Genomic DNA, 17,181 nt, shown 5'->3' with positions numbered 1-17,181 from the left:
CATTACATTTGCTTTCTTAATTACGGACTCAACCTGCAAGTTTACCTTTAGAGAATCCTGGACTAGGACTCCCAAGTCCCTTTGCACTTTAGCATTATGAATTTTGTCACCGTTTAGAAAATAGTCCATGCCTCTATTCTTTTTTCCAAAGTGCAAGACCTCGCACTTGCCCACGTTGAATTTCATCAGCCACTTCTTGGACCATTCTTCTAAACTGTCTAAATCTTTCTGCAGCCTCCCCACCTCCTCAATACTACCTGCCCCTCCACCTATCTTTGTATCATCGGCAAACTTGGCCAGAATGCCCCCAGTCCCGTCATCTAGATCGTTAATATATAAAGAGAACAGCTGTGGCCCCAACACTGAACCCTGCGGGACACCACTTGTCACCAGTTGCCATTCCGAAAAAGAACCTTTTATCCCAACTCTCTGCCTTCTGTCTGACAGCCAATCGTCAATCCATGTTAGTACCTTGCCTCGAATACCATGGGCCCTTATTTTACTCAGCAGTCTCCCGTGAGGCACCTTGTCAAAGGCCTTTTGGAAGTCAAGATAGATAACATCCATTGGCTCTCCTTGGTCTAACCTATTTGTTATCTCTTCAAAGAACTCTAACAGGTTTGTCAGGCACGACCTCCCCTTACTAAATCCATGCTGACTTGTCCTAATCCGACCCTGCACTTCCAAGAATTTAGAAATCTCATCCTTAACGATGGATTCTAGAATTTTGCCAACAACCGAGGTTAGGCTAATTGGCCTATAATTTTCCATCTTTTTTCTTGTTCCCTTCTTGAACAGGGGGGTTACAACAGCGATTTTCCAATCCTCTGGGACTTTCCCTGATTCCAGTGACTTTTGAAAGATCATAACTAACGCCTCCACTATTTCTTCAGCTATCTCCTTTAGAACTCTAGGATGTAGCCCATCTGGGCCCGGAGATTTATCAATTTTCAGACCTTTTAGTTTCTCTAGCACCTTCTCCTTTGTGATGGCAACCATATTCAACTCTGCCCCCTGACTTTCCTGAATTGTTGGGATATTACTCATGTCTTCTACTGTGAAGACGGACGCAAAGTACTTATTAAGTTCCTCAGCTATTTTCTTGTCTCCCATCACTAGATTACCAGCGTCATTTTGGAGCGGCCCAATGTCTACTTTTGCCTCCTGTTTGTTTTTAATGTATTTAAAGAAACTTTTACTATCATTCCTAATGTTACTGGCTAGCCTACCTTCATATTTGATCCTCTCCTTCCTTATTTCTCTCTTTGTTATCCTCTGTTTGTTTTTGTAGCCTTCCCAATCTTCTGACTTCCCACTACTCTTTGCCACATTATAGGCTCTCTCTTTTGCCTTGATGCATTCCCTGACTTCCTTTGTCAGCCATGGCTGCCTAATCCTCCCTCTGATAACCTTTCTTTTCTTTGGGATGAACCTCTGCACTGTGTCCTCAATTACTCCCAGAAACTCCTGCCATTGCTGTTCTACTGTCTTTCCCACTAGGCTCTGCTTCCAGTCGATTTTCGTCAGTTCCTCCCTCATGCGCCTGTAATTACCTTTATTTAACTGTAAAACCTTTACATCTGATTCTACCTTCTTTCTTTCAAATTGCAGACTGAATTCTACCATATTATGATCACTGCTTCCTAAGTGTTCCCTTACTTTAAGGTCTTTTATCAATTCTGGCTCATTACATAACACTAAGTCCAGAATAGCCTGTTCCCTCGTGGGCTCCATCACAAGCTGTTCCAAAAAGCCATCCTGTAAACATTCAATGAATTCCCTTTCTTTGGGTCCACTGGCAACATTATTTACCCAGTCCACCTGCATATTGAAGTCCCCCATGATCACTGTGACCTTGCCTTTCTGACATGCCCTTTCTATTTCGTGGTGCATTTTGTGCCCCTGGTCCTGACCACTGTACTGTTCTATGTTCTAACACTCAACACTAACACCGGATACCAAACACCGTTTTTCCACTGAGAATTTTATTGCCCCCGATTGACACACACTAATCAGTGATGAAAATAATATAACTGTATAATTTCCCAAAAATGTACCATCTGAAGGAATCATCCCAAACTGAATGAAATTGAATCCCGAGGTTGTCCTTCTTCAATGATCCAACATTCAGGAATAGGCAGACATTTCCGAAAGGTCTTGTTTCTCAGACTCTGTACAGCACGACAGAGGGAATTCACACCGCATGTGCCAACAGTCTAGAAACGGGAAAGTGGCGCCCTACCCTCACCCGAGGTAACTGCAGGCAGAATGGAAAATACTGTCCGCACTTGTACAAAAAAAAGGAAACAAGGTGATAACAAAAGTACAATGAGCTTTGTAACGTCCTGTGGGAATAAAATTGTGTCACAAGCTGAATTCACGGACAAGGTTGAGACGAGCAGTCGGTGACTTTCCCAGGCGAATATCGAGGATCTGTGCTATTGCTCGACATTAGAAACACCGATAGCAACGTCTTGTCAGTCTGAGAGTTACTGCTCCATGTCGGTAATGGTGATGTTGCAGATTTGGACCTGTCCTGAGGTGGGTGCACGCAGCGTGATCCACACTTTCCAAACATTTGGCAGACTTGCTTTCAAATATTGCTGGGTTCTTCCAGGTCCACACAAGTTTAAGTCCTCACTTGGTGTGGGTGAGGTTCCCATCATCCACAATCGTTCCCCTGCCCCCAGGTCACGCTCCTTTCTGACTGGACACACTGTCATCGCTGTCCTCGCGCCTTTTCCAGATCTGAAGGTGGTGAAACGGAACAGTTTTGTTTCTAAATAATAGGCAAAGCAGCGCCGCGGATTACGCAGCTTACTCACGTACCCTTTCACATTAACAAATTGTCACAATTCCACCCAATTAACTTCACGTTTTCACTTCAAGCAGCAGCAGCAGCTCAGACTTAAACCCACCACCGCTAATCCCTCAGCTTTTTTCTAGTTTTCCGGACAAGTTTCAGTAACGTTGCAAGAACAGCAGAATGAAGGGAGCTCCAACCAAACGTGCAACGTTCAGTCCCACAAGCACCAGAGGCATTAGAGCTATTTCTAGCACAGGCCATTCTGCCCGTCCGAGTCCATACTGCTCTCTGTAGGTCAATCCGGTCGGTCCCATCACCCCCCCTCCCCAATAATGCCGCAACTTTATTTATTACAGGTGAACAATTTATTCCTTTTTGAAATTATTTATCAGGTGGAACGGTGGAGCACGGTTAGCACTGCTGCCTCACCATGCCGCTGTGTCTGCGTGGGTCTCACCCCCACAACCCAAAGACGTGCAGGCTAGGTGAACTGGCCACACTAGATTGCCCCTAAATTGGAAAAAAATAATTGGGTACTCGAAATTTATTTTTAAAAAGAAATTATTTATCGTCTTGCTTCCTCTGCCTTCATAGAGTTCCAGATCATTCCTGCTCTCTCCTTAAACATATTTCTTCCTCGCATTCCCCCATGCATCCCTCATCCAAAACCTTAAACCTGTGCACCCCCCCCCCCCTCCTCCCCAAGCCCAGCACCAATAACCAACGGAAACAGCTTCTCTTTGTCGACCTTATCGAAACCTGTCACCCACTTGTACGCCTCGATCAAATCTCCCCTCAGCCTCCTTCACTCCGAGGAGACCAACCCCAGCTTCTCCAACCTCACCTTGATTACGGAAAATTTCCCTCCGCAGCCCCTCAAGGACCCTCACATCCTCCCTAAAGTGTGGTGGCCAGAGCTGGACACGATACTCCAGCTGGGACCTAAACAGAGATTTCTGCGAGAGGGGGGGGGGGGGGGGGGGGGGCGGGGGGGGGGGGGGGGGGGCTGCTCAGAGACAACAATTTATTTCTCAAAACATTATTTCTAACTTTCCTAGCATCTCAACTGGAACCAGCGCACATCATGCCCCCTCTGAATCGTCACAACTATCAGAGGGAAAACAATCACTATCGGCCCTTTTGGGCACTGCTCCACCCTCATCCCCACCACTTCCAGGTTGGTACACAAACATTGCCAATGGCTCCGAGTAGGTATTCAGGGAGCCCAGTGGAGCAGTCGACGGTGAAGATATGGAATCAGCTGAGGAGGCATTTTAGGGTGGAAGGGATGTCGGTGCTAACGCCGCTGAGCGAGAATCATGGGTTTGAGCCGGGTGGGGATGGATAGTGTATACAGGAGGTGGAGGGAAGGTGGTCAAGGTGAGGGATTTGTATTTGGAGGAAGGGTTCGCCAGTCTGGAGGAACTAAGGGAGAGGGTAGAGCTGCCGAAAGGTAGTGAGTTCAGGTATCTACAGGTTAGGGACTTTGCACGAAAGGTCTGGATTGTCGGGATGCACCCTGCTGGAGTGACTGCTGCTTCCGGATGTGGAAGGGGAGGGAAGAATTGGGGATATATAGAAGTGGCTGGGGCAGCAGGGAGGCGAGCGGGTGGTGAAGATCAAGGAGAAATGGGAAGCGGAGTTGGGAATGGAGATCAATTGGGGAGTATGGAGTGAGGCACTGCGAAGGGTAAACGGGACCTCCTCATGTGCAAGGGTGAGCCTGATACAGTTTAAGGTATCATAGAATTTACAGTGCAGAAGGAGGCCATTCGGCCCAAAGAGTCTGCACCGGCCTTTGGAAACAGCACCCCATTTGAGCCCACACGTCCACCCCATCTAACCTTTTTGGACACTAAGGGCAATTTAGCATGGCCAATCCACCTGACCTGCACATCTTTGGACTGTGAGAGGAAACTGGAGCACCCGGAGGAAACCCACGCTGAACCGGGGAGAACGTGCAAACTTCACACAGACGGTGACCCAAGCCAGAATTGAACCTGGGACCCTGGAGCTGTGAAGCAACTGTGCTAACCACTGTGCTACCGTGCTGCCCCCAGGTGATGCACAGGGTGCATATGATTCCAGTGAGAATGAGTGGGTTCTTTCAGGGGGTAGCAGATGAGTGTGAGAGGTGTGGGTGGGGGCCAAAGAATCATGCGCACGTGTTTTGGGGTTGCAGAAAATTGGGAAGATTCTGGGTGGGAGTGTTCGCTGTCTTAGCCAGGATAGTGGAGGAGGGAGTGGACCCGGACCCTTTGGTGGCGATATTTGGGGTTTCAGAGAAGCCGGAGCCCATGGAGAGGAGGAAGGCCGATGTCTTGGCCTTCGCCTCTCTGACTGCACGGCGATGAATGTTGCTGGAGTGGCGGGTCGGCATCGCCACCGGGAGTAGCAGCACGGTTGGGTGGCCTGTACGACTTCCTGCGGTTAGAGAAGATAAAGTATGAGTTAAGGGGCTCAGCGGGGGGAGTCTGAGAAAAGGTGGGGGATGTTTGTGACCGTGTTTGAGGGGCTGTTCGTCGCAGGGGGTGGGTGATGGGGAGGGGGGGTGAAAAATCTGTACAAACTGTATAGTTGATTGTTGGGAAGTATGTTTCCCGGGGCGTTTATTTGCGTGAACCTGTTTTGATGCAGGTTTGCAATAAAATACATTTTTTAAAAAGGTTAGTGCAGAAAAACTCGTGCAGTCGTAGTAAAGAAGCAAGTGTCCAACACTGTAAATACCCACCTGAATGTAGGCCTCAGAGAGAGTGATCATCTGTGGCAAGATATCAGATACTTGTAGATCCTGCAGCTCGTACCACTTTCCGGTGCCCTGAAAGAAGCATTGCAAACAGGTTACCACACCGAGAGGACCCAATCTCACACCGCGGCGGCGCTGCCCCTCCCTCTCTCGGTTCCTCGGTTACACACCCCACCGACATCTTTCACAGAAGCGGGCAGCGGCAAGTGAAGGATCGCAGGCGTGCGGCAGACACAAAAACAGAACCAAAACCAACTCCTGGAAATCAGAAACAACAGGTCCATCACCATCCAAACGTAAAAATAAATCAGGTCGACTTCACCGTACCAATAAAGCTATTAGACTGAGCCAAACAGGGAGGCTGCGGCCCAGGGTTTAAACTTCAATAAACATCTTACCATTCCCCACTCCCAACTGTTGTCCACTTTATTTTGCTACGTCTACAAAAAGGTCTTCTCCGGTTTACTACGCCAGGTCTGACAAAGGATCCCACTCAAACACCCGTCTTTCCTCTCAAAGACACAAATAGATATTTTGGGTGGTTCACCTTCCACCATTTACATTTATGATCACAAGCTATTTGATCTTTCTTGGTGCAATTTAGAGCATTATAGGTATCCCTCGACTCCAGATCACTGTGAAACCCTTCGCCCTCAATGTAGAGAAGATGAGAGAGAATGGGGGGGAACATCTAGGCAATAGTGACCATAATATGGTTGAGGATGATTTGTTTATTTTTTTCATTCTTTTATGGGATGTGCTCATCGTTTGGAAGGCCAGGGTTTGTTGCCCATTCCTAATTGCCCCTTGAGAAGTGGTGGGAGAGCCGCCTTCTTGAGCCGCTGCAGTCCGTGTGGTGTAGGTGCACCCACTGTGCTGTTAGGGAGGGGGCTCCAGGATTTTGACCCAGCGACAGTGATGGAATGTCCGATATATTTCCAAGTCTGAAGGGTATGTTGTGATTTGGTGGAGAGGGCTGTTCCGGCTGCCCTTGCCGTTCTAGCGTGAGGATGCAAGACCAGGCTAATAGATTGCAGATAAGATGATTGTGAGGGAATGAGAATAGGGCTTGTAAAATGGAAAATATTGGCAGACAAGGACGTAACCTAGCAAGGGGAAACATGCGAAACAGTGTTCAGATTCCAGGAACAATAATAAAAATAAATAAAAGGTCCCCACAGAAATAGCCATGGGTGGGAGGCGGTGCCCAGGGCATTGTCCAGGCATGGCCCTCCCGCCCTCCCCACCCCCCAATCCAGGGTCAATGCACAGGAGCAGTGTCAGTGGACTGCCCAGGCATGGCACCCCCCCATCCGGGGTCAATGCACAGGAGCAGTGTCAGGGCATTGCCCAGGCATGGCACCCCCCCAATCCGGGGTCAATGCCCAGGAGCAGTGTCAGGGCATTGCCCAGGCATGGCCCTCCCGCCCTCCCCACCCCCCAATCCAGGGTCAATGCCCAGGAGCAGTGTCAGTGGACTGCCCAGGCATGGCACCCCCCCAATCCGGGGTCAATGCCCAGGAGCAGTGTCAGTGGACTGCCCAGGCATGGCACCCCCCCAATCCGGGGTCAATGCCCAGAAGCAGTGTTAGGGCATTGCCCAGGCATGACCCCCCCCCCCCCCCCCCCCCCCCCCCCCCCCCCCTTCACGCCAATGTGAATGCGCAGTCCAACATGGGGGAGGCAATGATCCACAACGGAAATTAGATGCAAGTAAAGATCTCAACTTTTAAAATGGAAGGGGGGGGAATCCCGCCGGTAAAAGCTGTTTTGGGTCTCTCGTTTAATTCTCTGCTCCTCTGCCCTTCCCGCCCGGCTAAAACTGAATTGGGCAGCACGGTAGCATAGTGGTTAGCATAAATGCTTCACAGCTCCAGGGTCCCAGGTTCGGTTCCCGGCTGGGTCACTGTCTGTGCGGAGTCTGCACGTCCTCCCCGTGTGTGCGTGGGTTTCCTCCGGGTGCTCCGGTTTCCTCCCACAGTCCAAAGATGCGCGGGTTAGGTGGATTGGCCATGCTAGATTGCCCGTGGTGTCCTAAAAAGTAAGGTTAAGGGGGAGTTGTTGGGTTACGGGTATAGGGTGGATGCGTGAGTTTGAGTAGAGTGATCATTGCTCGGCACAATATCGAGGGCCGAAGGGCCTGTTCTGTGCTGTACTGTTCTAAATCTAAATCTAAATCTAAAACGGGAACGTAACGTACACTCCACTGTTTCTAAACTTGCAAAGCACATCAAATGGGGGCGGGATGTAGTTGACGCCGAGGAATGTAACGAACCTCAAGAGGATATCAGCAAACTTTGAGGAACGTGGGAATAAATAAATCTAAACGGGTGTAAAGTGACAAGAGGGGTCGGGGGGGGTACAAATGCACCAATCAGTAAAAGCTGTGACAACAACAACTTACATTTCTATAGGGCTTTTAACGCAGTGAAATTCCTCGAGACGCTTCACAGGAGCAAAATCACCAAACAGATATTGGTTGAAGGTGTAGATTTGAACATAGAACATACAGTGCAGAGGGACGCCATTCGACCCATCGAGTCTGCACCGACCCACTTAAGCCCTCATTTTCACCCTATCCCCGTAACCCAATAACACTCCTGACCTTTTGGTCACTGAGGGCAATTGATCAGGGCCAATCCAGCTAACCTGCACAAACTCTGAGGAATATAGAAAGTCAGAGAGATCTGGGCGTGCACTGTCCACAGATCTTTGAAGGTGGCAGCACAAGTGGACAAGGTAGCCAAGAAAGCAGACGGAATGCTTGCCTTCATTGGACGGGGCATCGAGTATAAAAACTGGCAAGTCGTGCTGCAGTTGGATAGAACCTTGGGAAGGCCGCACTTGGGAATATTGTGCACAATTCTGGTCGCCACACTACCAAAAGGATGTGGAGGCCTTGGAGAGGGGGCAGAGGAGGTTTACCAGGATGTTGCCTGGTCTGGAGGGCGTTAGCTATGCGGAGAGGCTGAATAGACTCGGACTGTTTTCATTAGAAAGACGGAGGTTGAGGGGCGACCTGATAGAGGCCTACAAGATTATGAGGGGCATGGATAGAGTGGATGGGCAGACACTCTTTCCCAGGGTGGAGGGGTCAGTCACCAGGGGGCATAGGTTTAAGGTCCGTGGGGCAAAGTTTAGAGGAGATGTGCGAGGCAGGTTTTTTACACAGAGGGTGGTGAGTGCCTGGAACGCGTTGCCAGGGGAGGGTGTGGAAGCAGATACATTAACGGCGTTCAAAAGACATCTCGACAAACACATGGATAGGATGGGGATAGAGGGATACGGCACAAGGAAGGGCTGAGGGTTTTGGCCAAGGGTGGGATCATGGCTGGTACAGGCTTGGAGGGCCGAAGGGCCTGTTCCTGTGCTGTACTGTTCTTTGTACTTTACAGAGGGGAGAAAGGGGGAAGACCGGCCGGGAGTGCGTCAGAATAGTTGAGTCTAGAGGTAACAAAGGTTTGGACAAAGGTTTCAGCAGTAGATAAAATGAGACAAAGTTACCGAGGTAGAAATTGGCGGTCTTATACGAGATTGGAGTTGACCACAGGGTCAAAGGTGGCACCAAGGTTGTGAACAGCCAGGCTCAATCACAGACTGGGATGGAGTTGGTCACTGGGGAAGAGTTTGGAAGCAGCTCTGAAATAAATGGCTTCAGCCTCACCAATAATTAGTTGGAAAAAAATTTCTTGTCAAATGAATTGGATATCGGACGAGCAGTTTGATAACTTAGCAACAAGTGGAGGAGTCGAGAGAGGTGGTGACATGATGTGGCATCAGGGTAGATGTGAAAAATGAACACTGTGCCTTTGGGCGATGCCACCGAGGGCAACTGACTACTATTAGATAGATGAGAATGGGACCAGGTAGGTGCAGTCCCACCCAACTGGACTACTACAGGGAGAAGCTGGATGGAGGATGGTGTGGGCAAGTTTGCCACGGGCAGAGGGCAGCACGCTGGCACAGTGGTTAGCCCTGCTGCCTCACGGAGCCGAGGATCCGGGTTCGATCCCGGCTCTGGGTCACTGTCCGTGTGGAGTTTGCACATTCTCCCCGTGTCTGCGTGGGTCTCGCCCCCACAACCCAAAGAGGTGCAGGGTAGGTGGATTGGCCAAGCTCAATTGCCCCTTAATTGGAAAACAATTTCCACTTGTTCTCGAGAAAACAAGGCTCGGGGGGTGACTTTTCCAATTACAAAAAGGTTTTAACAGAGTGGATACAGAGAGAGAACGCAAGTTTCCCCGAATGGGAAAGGGAAACTTCAGGCCATCAACAGAAAATAATCACAAAGAAATCCACCTGCCTCACACGCACCTCTCCCCTGAAGGAACCGGCCACTTGGTCGGAGCGGCAGGTTTTTCTCTCCCTCCTCAGGCCCACGTGGGACTCCAATCCCCAAAATCTGTGGCTTGTCTCGTGATAATTCAGGGCAATAAATATCATCAGGATTGCCTCATTAGCAGAGAAATATCAAAATAAAACTCTTGTGTGTTCCTGTGATTTATGACTGCTGACTGCTCGCATGTTTGAAGGCAACAGGCACGTCAGCAGCAAAAAGGGGCGAAGGAATATATGGAAGTAAGATCGAATGAATAACAAAATTCCAGTTGCGCTCTACACTACAATCCAGCCTCCTCTCGTTGTGCCTGCCATGCATCATGTGTCTCATCCAGGTTTTTTTAACCTCTTCCAGGTCAAACTCAAGGACTGGGCATCCGAAATAAAAGGCCGACCGTTCTGACACATCAACTCTGTTCCGCTCCGCACAGATGCTGCATGTTTCCGACAATGCTGTGTTTTTATTTCACATGCCGAAGCCCACCTTTATTTCTAGGACGAGCCCGATATACCCCAGAGATGTCAATCGGCAGTGACTGCATGAACGGCAATGTCTGTGTACTCACATGGTGAAGCACGTGGACCCGGTACGCTCCCTCACCCGGCTTCCCGTCATGGACCACATTCCCAATCAGGTCGTAGGTGGTGTGTTTGTGGATGGCCTGAACCTCCTCAGACAGGTATTCTCTCAGATCAACATTGCTGAAACACACGATTCAATGAGCAAGTCACTTTCATTGTAATACAGAGAGGTTCGCCATGCCCCCCCCCCCCCCACCCCTACAGAAACGGATAACTTCCTCCGTCCCTAGAATAGCACAACGGTTAGCACTGTTGTTTCACAGCTCCAGGGTCCCGGGTTCGATTCCCGGCTTGGGTCACTGTCTGTGCGGAGTCTGCACGTTCTACCCGTGTCTGCGTGGGTTTCCTCCGGGTGCTCCGGTTTCCTCCCACAAGTCCCGAAAGATCATACATACAATTTACAGTGCAGAAGGAGGCCATTCGGCCCATCGAGTCTGCACTGGCTCCTGGAAAGAGCATCCCACCCAAGGTTAACACCTCCACCCTATCCCTATAACCCAGTAACCCCACCCAACACTCAGGGCAATTTTGGGCACTAAGGGCAATTTATCATGGCCAATCCACCTAACCCGCACATCTTTGGACTGTGGGAGGAAACCGGAGCACCCGGAGGAAACCCACGCAGACACGGGGAGGACGTGCAGACTCTGCACAGACAGTGACCCAAGCCGGAATCGAACCTGGGATCCTGGAGCTATTAAGCGATTGTGCTATCCACAATGCTACCGTGCTGCCCTAAGGACGTTCTTATTGGGTGAATTGGACATTCTGAATTCTCCCTCAGTGTACCCGAACAGGCGCCGGAATGTGGCGACTAGGGGCTTTTGACAGTAACTTCATTGCAGCGTTACTGTAAGCCGACTTGTGACATTAAAGATTATTATTATTCAGGCCATTTGAGGGCAACACGGTGGCTCAGTGGTTAGCACGGTTGCCTCACGGCGCCGAGGACCCGGGTTCGATCCCAGCTCTGGGTCACTGCCCATCTGCAGTTCGCACATTCTCCCCGTGTCTGCGTGGGTTTCGCCCCCACAACCCAAAAGATGTGCAGGACAGGTGGATTGGCCACACTGAATTGCCCCTTAATTGGAAAAAATGAATTGGGTTCTCTTCTCCCTCAGATGTTTGTCTAGCTTCCTCCTAACACACATCGGCATTAGTCCCTTCAACCACTCCCTGTTGGGGCGGCTTCCACATTCTCCCCACTCTCTGTTAGAGAGGGATCTGGGTGTCCTAGTGACAATATCGAGTTCTTGACCCGTCAGTCTGGCCTCAATAAAACTCGAGATGGATTGGTAGGTACAGTATTATTTATTTTTAACCAGCTTGCAAGGCTGACTCGCTCCACAGAGACTCAGAACACACAGGCGGCCTTCTGAAGCCCCAGAACCGAGTGAAATCGGAGACAAAGAAATCTCTGCAAATATCATTCAAACGGCATCAAGTTTCACATACAAGATTCCCATAGGTCATCCTATACACCTCCTGACCTGGCCATATATCCTGATTGGCTCACTTCGCATTCCTCAACCCTGGGCCTCTTGTTACCCAGTATCCTTTTCACCACGCTCTGCACGAGGCTCCCCTCCCCCCTTCCTGGCCATGCTTTGCTCAATCCCTTTGTCTCTGAACTTACTATCAGACTGGCTCACAGCTACATTATTCCAACTAAAAATCCTATTTTATATCACATTCGTTTGTTCAATTCCTCACGAGTGCATGAATCACAGAAGACAAGTATACAGGTGCCGGAAGTCATTGGGAAAGTTAATCGAATGTTAGCGTTTATCACGAGTGGAACCGACTATAAAAGTAGGTTACGCTTCAGTTCTACAGATGTGAGACGACATCTGGAGGATTGTGCACGGTATTGTGTCTCCTTATTTAAGGAAAGGTGTGAATCTTGGAAACAGTTCAGAGAAGGTTTAACAGACTAACACCAGGAATGGGTGGGTTGTTTTATGGGAAAAGGCTGGACAGACGAGGTTTGGATCCACCGGAGTTCAGAAGAGTAAGAGATCGAAACCTTTACAGATCTGGAGGGGGTATTGACAGTGGTTAACACTGTTGCTTCACGGCTTCCGGTTGCGGCTATGACCAGCTAAGTCGCACGTTTGGCGGCTCCTGCTACAAAGGTGTTTTCGGGCCGATTGGAGGGCCCCAACGGCGCTGTAAGGACAAATCCCGGTGGGGGAAGGCTCCCTGAGGAGAACCAGACCAACTTTATGGTCGGTACCCGGAGTGGGGTGGTAAAAAAAGCAACAGCAGCTCCCCAAAAAAAGCGGGGGAAGAAGACCAAAATGGCGGCCGGTGGCGCACCCGAGGAATGGAGGAAATGGGCGGAGGAGCAGCAGGCCGCTCTCCTGCGCTTCTTTACGGAGCTGAAAATGGAGCTCTTGGAGTCAATGAATGCGACGACCACCAGGCTGATGGGAGCCCAGGCGACCCAAGAGGCGTCGATTCGGGAGCTGCAGCAGGAGATGACTGCGAGGGAGGAGGCCACGGTCCTCGTGGGAAAGGTAGAGGTGCACGAGGCACTCCATCTGAAATGGCAGAGCCGTTTTGAGGAGCTGGATACCCGAATGAGGCGGAAGAACCTGAGGATCTTGGGCCTGGCAGAAGGCCTGGAGGGGTCAGACCTCCCGGGATACGTAGCAGAAATGCTGAGCTCCCTGATGGGGGCAGGGGCCGTCCCTTCGCCCCTGGAGCTGGAAGAGGCCTACAGGGACATGGCTGGTGCGGTTCCAGCGACTCAGCGATCGTGAGAGAGTGCTGGAGTGGGCCAAGAGGGAAAGGAGCAGTAAGTGGGAGAATTCGACGGTGAGGGTCTACCAGGACTGGAGTGCGGAGGTGGCTAAGCGGCGGGCCCGGTACAACCGGACGAAGGCGGTGCTACATGCAAAACGGATCAGGTTCGGAATGCTGCAGCCAGCGCGCTTGTGGGTCACCTACAAGAACCAACACCACTATTTTGAGTCCCCAGAGGAGGCGTGGGCCTTTGTACAGGAAGAGAAACTGGACTCGAATTAGACCCAGGGGGTACTTGGCGGCCGTGTCCGCTCGGGTACTTTCAGCTGAACAAGCGGTTCGTTTTTTTTTTCGGATGGGTCGGAACTGGGCAACTCTTATTGGAACGGTTTCCTTTTTTTTTTTTTCTTCTTCTTTCCTTGTTTGGATCTTGAACTCTTGCTTTGGGGTTTTTTTTTCTTCTGATGTTTTTTCCCCCCTTTGCCAACTTCCCATAGTTATTGTTATTGTGGTTATTCATGGTTATTTATGGTTATTTATACTGTTTGGTAGAGGGCGACTGTTAAGTACATTGTTATTTGTTATCTATTTGTTATTAATAATGTTAAGTTGGGGAGGCGGGACGGGGGGGAGAGCAGATCGGGGATATGGGCTCCTAGGGGGGGTTCTTTACAGGCATGGACGGGGACGGGGGTGGAACTGAAGATGGCGGGGTGGGGTGTGGCAGGGCGAAAGCGCGGGCTTTCCTCTGTTTTCCCGCGCGCGGGGCAGAGGAGGGGGGAGGGGAGGAGTGCGGGGCGTGGCTAGCAATGGCGACTTTTCCCGCGTTGGAGCGGGGCCAGGGAGGAGTGGCAAGGGGGCCCCCCCCCCGAGCCGGGGGGAGTCGGAGTGTGGCAGGAGCAGCCGGGTCAGCGCAAACCAGCTGACTTACGGGAGTACGATGGAGGGTACATCGCGGCTAGGAGGGGTCCTAGCCTGGGGGGGGGGGTTAGGGAGGGACACCGGGTTGCTGCTGGAAAGACCAGAAACGGGAAGTGGAGGACTGGAGAGGTGGGGGGAGGGGGCCATCGCCATGGGGAGCGGGTCAGAAGGGGAGGGTCGACCCGGGGCGAGCAGGGAACGGGACATGGCTAATCGGCAGGGGAAGGGGGCGGGTCGTTCCGCGACCCGGCTGATCACTTGGAACGTGAGGGGGCTGAATGGGCCGGTCAAGAGATCAAGGGTATTCTCACACCTGAAGGGACTGAAGGCTGATGTAGCAATGTTACAGGAGACCCATTTGAAGGTAGTGGACCAGGTTCGCCTGAGAAGGGGGTGGGTGGGACAGGTGTTCCACTCTGGATTGGACGCAAAGAACCGGGGGGTGGCGATTCTGGTGGGAAAGAGGGTGTCGTTCGTGGCGGAGGAGGTGGTGGCGGATAAGGAGGGTAGGTATGTGATGGTGAAGGGTAAGCTGCAGGGGGAGAAAGTGGTGATGGTCAACGTATATGCCCCGAACTGGGATGACGCGGGTTTTATGAGGCGCCTATTGGGCCTCATTCCGGGACTGGAGGCAGGGGGCTTGATCATGGGGGGGGACTTCAACACAGTGCTGGACCCCGGGCTAGACAGATCGAGCTCAAGGACCAATAGGAGGCCGGCAGCGGCAGAAGTGCTGAGGGGGTACATGGAGCAGATGGGAGGAGTAGACCCATGGAGGTTTGGTAGGCCGAGGGCGAGGGAGTATTCCTTTTTCTCCCACGTCCATAGAGTGTACTCCAGAATCGATTTCTTCGTGTTGAGCAGGGGGCTGATCCCGAGGGTACGGGAAGCTGAGTACTCGGCCATTGCGATCTCTGATCATGCACCACATTGGGTGGATGTGGAAATGGGGGAGGCGCGGGACCAGCGCCCGCTGTGGCGGCTGGATGTGGGGCTGTTAGCGGATGACGAGGTGTGTAAAAGGGTCCGGAAGAGCATTGAGAGCTATCTGGACTTGAATGACACGGGGGAGGTGCAGGTGGGGATGGTCTGGGAGGCCCTGAAGGCAGTGATCAGGGGAGAGCTGATCTCCATAAGGGCACACAGAGAAAGAAAGGAGAGGCAGGAGAGGGAGAGGCTGGTGGGGGAGATTTTGGAAGTGGATAGGAGATATGCGGAGGCACCAGAGGAGGGGCTGCTGGGAGAACGGCGCAGCCTGCAGGTCAAGTTCGACCTGCTGACCACCAGGAAGGCAGAGACGCAGTGGAGAAGGGCACAGGGCGCGGTCTATGAGTATGGGGAAAAGGCGAGCAGGATGCTGGCACACCAGCTTCGCAAACGAGATGCGGCTAGGGAGATTGGGGGAGTGAAGGAGAGGGGCGGGAAGGTAGTACAGAAGGGGCAAGAAGTGAACGGGGTCTTCAGGGATTTTTACAAGGAGTTGTATCGGTCTGAGCCGCCGATGAGGAGAGGGGGAATGGAGGACTTCCTAAACAAATTGAGGTTCCCAAGGGTCCAGGAGGGGCTGGTAGAAGGGCTGGGGGCGCCAATAGGGCTAGAGGAGCTAGTCAAGGGAATAGGTCAGATGCAAGCGGGGAAGGCGCCGGGGCCAGATGGGTTCCCGGTGGAATTCTACAAGAAAAATGTGGACTTGGTGGGACCGGTACTGGTACGAGCCTTTAATGAGGCGCGAGAGGGGGGGGGGGTTCTGCCCCCGACAATGTCGCAGGCTCTGATCTCCCTGATACTGAAGCGGGATAAAGACCCCGTGCAGTGCGGGTCCTACAGGCCTATCTCGCTTCTGAACGTGGATGCCAAGTTGCTGGCAAAGATCCTGGCAGCTAGAATAGAGGATTGTGTGCCAGGGGTAATCCATGAGGACCAGACGGGGTTCGTGAAGGGGCGGCAGCTCAACACGAACGTGCGGAGATTGCTGAATGTAATTATGATGCCGGCAGTGGAGGGGGAGGCTGAGATAGTGGTAGCGCTAGACGCGGAGAAGGCATTCGATAGGGTGGAGTGGGAGTACCTGTGGGAGACGTTGGAACGGTTTGGGTTTGGGGAAGGGTTTATTAAGTGGGTGAAGTTGCTCTACTCGGCCCCGACGGCGAGTGTAGTGACAAACGGGAGGCGGTCGGAGTATTTCGGGCTCCACCGAGGGACCAGGCAGGGATGTCCCCTATCCCCCTTACTTTTCGCACTGGCGATTGAACCGTTGGCGATGGCACTGAGGGGTTCAGGGGGGTGGAGAGGACTGACTAGGGGAGGGGAGGAACATCGAGTATCGCTGTATGCGGATGATCTACTGCTGTACGTGGCAGACCCAGAAGGGGGAATGCCGGAGATAATGGAACTATTAGCAGAGTTTGGGGACTTTTCGGGGTACAAACTAAATTTGGGCAAAAGCGAGGCTTTTGTGATACACCCGGGGGACCAGGGAGAGGGAATTGGGGGACTCCCCTTCAAGCGAGCAGGAAAGAGCTTTAGGTACTTAGGGGTGCAGGTGGCAAGGAACTGGGGGACCCTCCATAAGTTGAACTTTTCCAGGCTGGTGGAACAGATGGAGGAGGAATTTAAGAGGTGGGACATGGTACCGCTGTCGCTGGCGGGGAGGGTGCAGTCAATCAAAATGACGGTCCTCCCAAGGTTCCTGTTTTTATTTCAGTGCTTGCCCATCTTCCTCCCTAGGGCCTTCTTCAAAAAGGTGACGAGTAGCATCATGAGCTACGTGTGGGCGCACGGCACCCCAAGGGTGAGGAGGGTCTTTTTGGAGCGGAGTAGGGACAGTGGAGGGCTGGCACTACCCAATCTCTCGGGGTATTACTGGGCGGCAAATGTGTCAATGGTGCGCAAGTGGATGATGGAAGGGGAGGGGGCAGCTTGGAAACGAATGGAGAGGGCGTCCTGTGGCAACACAAGCCTGGGGGCCCTAGTAACGGCACCATGGCCGCTCCCCCCCACGAGGTACACCACGAGCCCGGTGGTGGCGGCCACCCTCAAG

General features: G+C 51.9%; 1 protein-coding gene across 2 annotated transcripts in view; it reads right to left on the bottom strand.

Moving 5' to 3' along the window:
- Nucleotides 1-1,965: 1,965 nt before the first annotated feature.
- usp39 (ubiquitin specific peptidase 39) overlaps nt 1,966-17,181 on the bottom strand; it is a 45,789-nt gene continuing 30,573 nt past the window's right edge. For both annotated transcript variants that reach the window (XM_038785426.1, XM_038785427.1), the window contains exons 11-13: nt 10,457-10,592; nt 5,538-5,624; nt 1,966-2,748 (exon numbers count right to left, since the gene is read on the bottom strand). In XM_038785426.1, the coding sequence (XP_038641354.1) occupies nt 2,692-2,748; nt 5,538-5,624; nt 10,457-10,592 (280 nt within the window). In that variant the 3' untranslated portion in view covers nt 1,966-2,691. The remainder of the gene's footprint in view (nt 2,749-5,537; nt 5,625-10,456; nt 10,593-17,181) is intronic.

This window comes from Scyliorhinus canicula, chromosome 26 (genome assembly GCF_902713615.1).
Source record: "Scyliorhinus canicula chromosome 26, sScyCan1.1, whole genome shotgun sequence".
Taxonomy (NCBI): domain Eukaryota; kingdom Metazoa; phylum Chordata; class Chondrichthyes; order Carcharhiniformes; family Scyliorhinidae; genus Scyliorhinus; species Scyliorhinus canicula.
Note: the sequence above shows the minus strand (reverse complement) of the source record. Positions and strands in the feature narration are given on the sequence as shown.